The sequence below is a fragment of the Mizuhopecten yessoensis genome, unplaced genomic scaffold (assembly GCF_002113885.1).
Source record: "Mizuhopecten yessoensis strain PY_sf001 unplaced genomic scaffold, ASM211388v2 scaffold3459, whole genome shotgun sequence".
Classification (NCBI taxonomy): Eukaryota; Metazoa; Mollusca; class Bivalvia; order Pectinida; family Pectinidae; genus Mizuhopecten; species Mizuhopecten yessoensis.
This window is the reverse complement of record NW_018405055.1, coordinates 115271-122491: the sequence shown is the minus strand read 5'-3', so window position 1 is coordinate 122491 and position 7221 is coordinate 115271. Positions and strand designations below refer to the sequence as shown.

At 36.4% G+C, this 7221-nt stretch overlaps 1 protein-coding gene across 1 annotated transcript in view; it reads left to right on the top strand.

The window, feature by feature from the left end:
- Positions 1–7221, top strand: part of LOC110447526 (hemicentin-1-like) — an 89077-nt gene that overhangs the window by 28089 nt on the left and 53767 nt on the right. The window contains exons 13-18 of the mRNA XM_021493293.1: positions 1601–1692; positions 1919–2185; positions 2867–2991; positions 3540–3684; positions 4607–4789; positions 5513–5608. Coding sequence (XP_021348968.1) covers positions 1601–1692; positions 1919–2185; positions 2867–2991; positions 3540–3684; positions 4607–4789; positions 5513–5608 — 908 coding nt within the window. The remainder of the gene's footprint in view (positions 1–1600; positions 1693–1918; positions 2186–2866; positions 2992–3539; positions 3685–4606; positions 4790–5512; positions 5609–7221) is intronic.

The window sequence follows — 7221 nt, the reverse complement described above, 5'->3', positions numbered from 1 at the left end:
TTAATAGTTTTAGATATTTATTCATAACATAAACAGCGCTAGCATTTCTGTCGATTTTATTTCAGCTTAACCGGCCGCTATCCGGAAGAAAACATGCACCGTACTGACTGCTAGGGCAGTTATTTTCTGCTTTGAATACTTCCCACTGGCAATAATGATTCCGTAACGTACCCCTTGCGCTATCTTTTGACCATTTGGCAACTATTCGCTTCGTAGCTGACACGGTACAACACTTTTCTTTGGCTTACTTCACACGGCCAGTCATTTTGTTTACAAAGAAATGGTGTGCTATGCGCATGCGCTAGTAGAGGGAAATCCCTGAACAAAACGTTGGTCAGACAGGTAGAAATACCGATGATTATCTTAGATTTAATCATTTTTATGAATCTATTTCAGCCAAATCCGATCGGCATTTTCCATAAGGAGTCTCACTTGATATGTTTATGTAGTATTTGGAAAAAAGACAAAAAAAAAAGTTACTTCAGCGTGATGCCCCTTTAAATGAATGACCTAGACATTTATTCAAGGTCACAGAGATCAAATATGTTCAAAATCTTTCAAACGACTTCTGAATAACCAAAAGTCGCAGGATGATGATATTTGGGATTAAAGGCTACCAAGTTTGTTCAAGTGAATGACTTTGATTATATTCAAGGTCACAGGGGTCCAATTTGTTTAAAATCTTTAAACGATATCTTCCAAATAACCGTGAGGCCCAGAATGTTGATTTTTAGCTAGTAGCATGCTTGGATAAAGGGCTATCAAGCTTTTTTATTTGAATGACCTTGACCCTTTTTTNAAAAAGACAAAAAAAAAAGTTACTTCAGCGTGATGCCCCTTTAAATGAATGACCTAGACATTTATTCAAGGTCACAGAGATCAAATATGTTCAAAATCTTTCAAACGACTTCTGAATAACCAAAAGTCGCAGGATGATGATATTTGGGATTAAAGGCTACCAAGTTTGTTCAAGTGAATGACTTTGATTATATTCAAGGTCACAGGGGTCCAATTTGTTTAAAATCTTTAAACGATATCTTCCAAATAACCGTGAGGCCCAGAATGTTGATTTTTAGCTAGTAGCATGCTTGGATAAAGGGCTATCAAGCTTTTTTATTTGAATGACCTTGACCCTTTTTTGAGGTCACATTTAGTCAAATATGTTTAAACATTTAAATGACCTAATTTCAATAAACAAAAGGATAGGGTGGTGATATTTTGCAAGTTGCATCCTGAGATGAAGGGCTATACAATTTGTTCAACATAATGACCTTGTTCGACTTTCAAGGTCACAGGGGTGGAATGTTTTTAAGTCTTNTCTTCTGTACCATTGGAGAGATTTTATCCAAATTTGGCCTGGAGCAGCTTTGGGCAAAGGGGACTAAGTTTTGTATAAACGGAGGGTGATACATTGCTGTTGGTGATGATCTTTTTCATCATTGTTTTGATGTGAGCATCTTATTTGAAAAAAAACCCACAAGTATATTGCACATGTATTCAAGATTGGAAAGTAACCTGGGAATGGATACCTGGCTTTAGCTGATGTTTGTTGCCTTTTGTTGTGAGGATGGAAGTATTCTTGAGTTTCTCAATGTTTCAGAAACATTGGACTTGAGGATGAGGGAAGGTACCTGTGTCTGGCTGGCAATGAAGGTGGATTCACTGAGGCACTTGTACATGTCCGAGTTCAAGGTAAATCACATTCATTACTAATCTTCAGTGTAACCTATATTTGTATGTATTTAATACATGAAGTGACAATTCCTGAATGAAATTTTTATTCATGAAAAAAATACTGAACAAACAAATGTATTTGTTACTTTTAGTCAAATATTTTGTCCATGAAACACTCATAATTTCCAAGTCTCTTAAATTCTTTCTTTTCCCCTTAAACCTTATTATTTTATTTTGTTTTCAGTACCACCTAAGACTGTGGTGACTCCTTCTGTTAAGACCTTTAAGACGGGGCAGACGGTGAACCTGACCTGTACTGCGGAGGGTTTTCCTGTCCCCAGTTTTTACTGGCTTCGTGACAACAAGCTTATGATTCCAAATGAAAGGATTCAGATTAATGGTCCACATATCAGCTTCGCCAATATGTTCCTAGGTGATCAGGGCCAGTACCAGTGTTTGGCCGAAAATTTGGCAGGAGAGGATAATGTAACAGCCATTCTTACATATATAGGTAAGGGGAGAGTACTGTACATAGCCATAGATGCTACTTTCTTTTATCAGTTTCCAAACAATTTTGCGGGTAACAGATGGAATGGAGGTGTTTTTTTATGATTATAGGGACAGACCAAGTGGTTTGATGCTGTTTTCTGACAAGCCCTTTTAAAAGCCTTACAGGGCCTGCATTACTTAGCTTTACCATCAAAATGTTAATTCAAAAGTAGAAAACAGTTTTTTTCATATCTTAATATATATCCAGTATATGGTTACTCTCTGACATGCATTTATGAGCTTGAAACACTGAAAAATGAGCAGTAAGAATAGTTTTGGCGCTGCAATTAGGTCACTGTGATCTTCACCTCAGGGTCAAAGGTCAAGTTAATGCAAAATTTATAGTGAAATGTTGTTTGGACCATTTCTAAACTGTAAAAGATACTTTAATAAAATGTGAAGTGTGTCTGCATTACCAACACAATGTGTGCTATGCACTATATTTAGGTTATCATGGCCTTCACTTCTAGTTTAGTTTCAATGGGACCATGTGAGTACCTTGATTGAGCAGTGAGAAAAATTGTTAATTTCCATGGTGTTTCTTGATTGAGCAGCGAGATTAATTTTGCATGGAGCTATTTTATCGAGCAGTTTATACGTAAATAGTTACATTATGTATGGTTTATGTTCATTCCTGTGACAGAGGCACCGCAGATATACCGATCTGATGAACTTGTGTTGGTTGCTAGTGGTGACAATGCAGTCTTAGTGTGTGCAGCCAATGGTATACCCAGTCCCACAATCACATGGTTCAGAGGAGATGTCCAGGTGTGTTCTTATGTTTCATGTTTCTGAAATGTCCTTGGATAGAAAATCCAAATTTATTTAGCTTTGGGCATTTGGGTTAACTAGGGACATGTGAACAGTAGGTGAGAGATCATTAAAGAGAGATGGACTATTATTAACCATATTATATATATAGATGATTTGAAAATAAGAACAAATGCTCCTTTTTAGCATGCAATACTGGAGCTGTAATGTTCCCAAATGACAGTAAAATCAACCATGTTTAAACCAATGCTCCACAGTACATTAACAAAATCCTTATGCATGACATATATATCTGGAGGGTAAGTTGATATAGATACTAAACTGACAAAGTTGTTTTCCAGAATGTCAATCTTGATTATACTTTTCTACTATATCAAACTTGCTGCCCAGAAGTTAGAAATTAGAAATTAAATCTGAATAAAGTTAGATTGTCATGTTCGAAAGAAGAACTTACAGATGGCTTTGTTATCAGATAAGACACATACACCTTTAGTCACTGTTACAACATACAGGTTTCATTTGGCAGAATTTGTTCTTTGTTACAGCTACGACAGCTGTCCTACGTGAACATCACGACTGATGGCGTATTGATGATCCTTGGCACACAGGAGCAAGATGGTGGCGATTACCGTTGTGTGGCCACCAATGAGGCAGGCACAGATTCTGCTGATGTTACACTCGAAGTTGGATGTAAGTAGGCAATGTTTTGGGAGTTAGGTCAATAGGTCATTATGAACATGCAAAATCTTAAATTCTTCAAAAACCTGACAATTGCTATTGAAATTGTCACCTAATTCAGTTGTTTTTTTCATGTGCATGAGATGCAGCCCTCAAAATTTCATACAAAAACTATCAGAGTCCATCAATAAATCATCAAAATATTTAAACAAATATGTATTCCATATTCTTCTGCAGCAGGAAATTTTGATGCAGCTTGAAATTTGCACTTATCCGTACTGCTACAAAAACAGCCTGACGAGAGTCTGGGGAAATCTTTCTCAAATTAAATTCAATGGTTACACAAGGGTAGTGTATTAATCATCATAGAATAAATATATTTAGGGAAGATAATACATTGGATGGTGCTCTTGCCTTTTAACAAGAGGGCCGGGGTTTGACCCCACTATCGGACGTGAAAAAGTATGGGTCACCTGACAGACCACATGAGTTTCCTCCAACGTTCAGACCCTACATGCACATCCAAATGGGCCTACAAGAGTGATAAATATAAGTTGTGAAATAATTCAATTTTATATACATTGTTACATATTTATCATCACAGAATTAATATATGGATGTAAATCAAGATTAAATGATAATCTGTTGATGGATTTAAGAACAGTAAAATATGTTGTATCTATTTGGATCAGTGTATATACACTCTCTATCGATAGGCAAAATGTCCCGCGTTGATTGACATGAAATATACAATTTCGTCTCATCGTTATACAGGTAAACAATACAAATAACTCACTCAGTCATAGCACAAAGTCAGTCTTGAAACGTTGCGACATGCTTGGTATGTACATTGTTTGTGTATAGAGTAAAACTTTGTTATAACACAATTCCAAACTGATGAATCTTATTGTAGAAAAACCATGTTGTGTTGTAGCTGAGCCCCGTATCACCACCCAGCCCTCTAATCTTGGAGCAGACATAGGGACCAATGTCACCATAAGCTGTGAGGCTACTGGAAACCCTCCCCCAAAGATCTACTGGAGGAATGAGGATGGCACCATTATTGCATATGGGGGAAGATTTATTCAGCTCCCAGAAGGCTCTCTGTTTGTCAGAAGTAAGGTTTACAGTGTATTAGGGATTGAAATGGAATGTACTGTATACCAAAACTTTCACCCTGTCAAATATTTCCCCTTCGCTGATAAAACCTGATTTCTCTCTAAGTGTTAATTTGCCATACACATGTGGTTACTATATACTGTATATTGTGCACTAATGAATATTCGCTATCTTGATAAATTAGCCCTCATTGTGGAGGACGAAAGAGACGATATTAAAACTGTGGCGAAAATTTCCCGGTGTATAGTATCTAATGTTAATTCTCCTCAACAATTTGTATTAGGAACAGCGCTATTTTTCAGCCACTCCCAGACATAAATCCCACATACCAGATAAATAAAACATACTGATTGTAAGGCCAGTGAAACATACTGATTTAATATTTTCAAACTGAATATCAAAGTATCAAGTACAACTTTGATTTTATATCAGATGGTAGTTAACAGGTTTTTGTTGCAATATACATTGTGTCTGAAAATCACAGGATGATATTCTAGTTCTGTTTCAAAAGACATATGGAACTTGCACAGTTCAACAGTTTTAGTAAGTCCATGCCTATCTAGGTTCTTTACAGTCAATTTTTATCCTTTAACTAAGGATTAATCATGTACATCAAACTAAAAGACAAATATTGTCTATAGGGAACTATAATAAACATATTTGACCTTCTGTCATTATCTATAATCATGTTGTATTACACTTGTGATTTCTCTGTCCACAGATTTGAAGATTGGTGATGAGGGACGGTATACATGTGTGGTCCAGAACCAGTTTGGTATGAGGGACATGTCTGCTTATCTTAGTGTCACAGGAATAGGTATGTTACCATAGAAACTCCTTTAAATGTGTTTATATTTCATGAATCGGCAAACTAGAGGAATACCTTTAATATTTGAATTTTGAAAAGCTGATATAAATCAAAATTTTAAAATTTGTTCTGTCGGTCAAAATGTTGATACCTTAAAATTTACTTTGTAGAACTGCTTTCAATGATCTTTTCTCCAAGCAATATCTGTATTAAATATTGAGATTCATTTATAAGGTTTGATTTTGCATATGTATTTTTCTTATTTATATACAATGATACCAAATTGGTTTAGTGTTTATGTGATTTCATGATTTTAAGTCTGGTCTGTACGTTGACTTTACTGGGAAATTTAATTTCAAGTTCATATACATGTAGAAACTTACTGTGAAGTCCTTCAGCTGATATTGCTACCTAAATAACGCAATATACCAACCATCAATAATGTTTTGGGCAAATTTTAAGGAACTGTTAACAATTTAGCCTTCATACGGAAGTGGAGCACAGTTCCACTGCAAAACATCATAGTTATGCTGTTCGCAGTGCAGCATTTATGTGGTCATCGTCAACTTTTTTCATTAAGATACTTCTTCTCAAGCATTGCTGAAGGTATACTGGTCAAATTTGGCTTGTTAATGTTCTAAATTAATTGGCAGAGATAAGCTGCACACTCACCCACAGCCTTTTAAACTTCCAGCATCATCTTTACTGGTCCAAGGTCAAGGTCACTTTAACTGAAAATCAAAATGTATAGGAAATGCCTTCTAATCACTCAAGCAGCTGCATTTATAAACAGAATTTCATGAAACTTTGCATGTAGGTTGCCTTAGACATATCTTGTGGACGTTAAAATTTGTTTAGAGTCTGTCGATGGTATGGTATATTTAGCTCACCAAATTGGGCCAAGTGAGCTTATGCCGTGGTGCGTCGTCCTTCGTCCGTCTGTCTTCCGTCCGTCCAGCGTCAATATTTTACTTTAAACAACATATTCTCAATAACCAAAAGGCCCAGTATGTTGATATTTGGCCAGTAGCATGCTAGGAGGAAGGGCTACCAAGTTTGTTCAAATTAATGACCTAGACATTTATTCAAGGTCACAGAGATCTGGGATAAAGGGCTACCAAGTTCGTTAAAATAAATCACCTTCACTCATATTCAAGGTCACAGGGGTCAAATATATTAAAAACTTTAAACGGTTTCTTCTCAATAACCAAAAGGCCCAGGATGTTGATATTTGGCCAGTAGTATGCTAGGAGGAAGCGCTACCAAGTTTCAACTGTTTGTTTAAAGGGACATCACGTGAAAAGGCGTTTTTTTTTTAATGAATGTATGTATTGTAGGCACTTCCATGTCCAGTTTGACCACTTGAATTGTTCGGGAAAGCCCGGCTAAAAATAGCGCCGATAACGTCACCTGATTAGGCAGCAAACACAAGTGGTGCGAGCGAGATGAAACGGTTTACAAAGGGGCCCTCAGAGAGGGGCCGTCAGGCAACTGCAACTTCTTACCGCACTATGAAACCAAGTTATATGATTTCTAATTCCGTATTCAAACTTATTGAACAGTAATTATTCATCATCAGAAGTTAATTGCACACTTGCCAATATTAAGAATTTAAATTTATT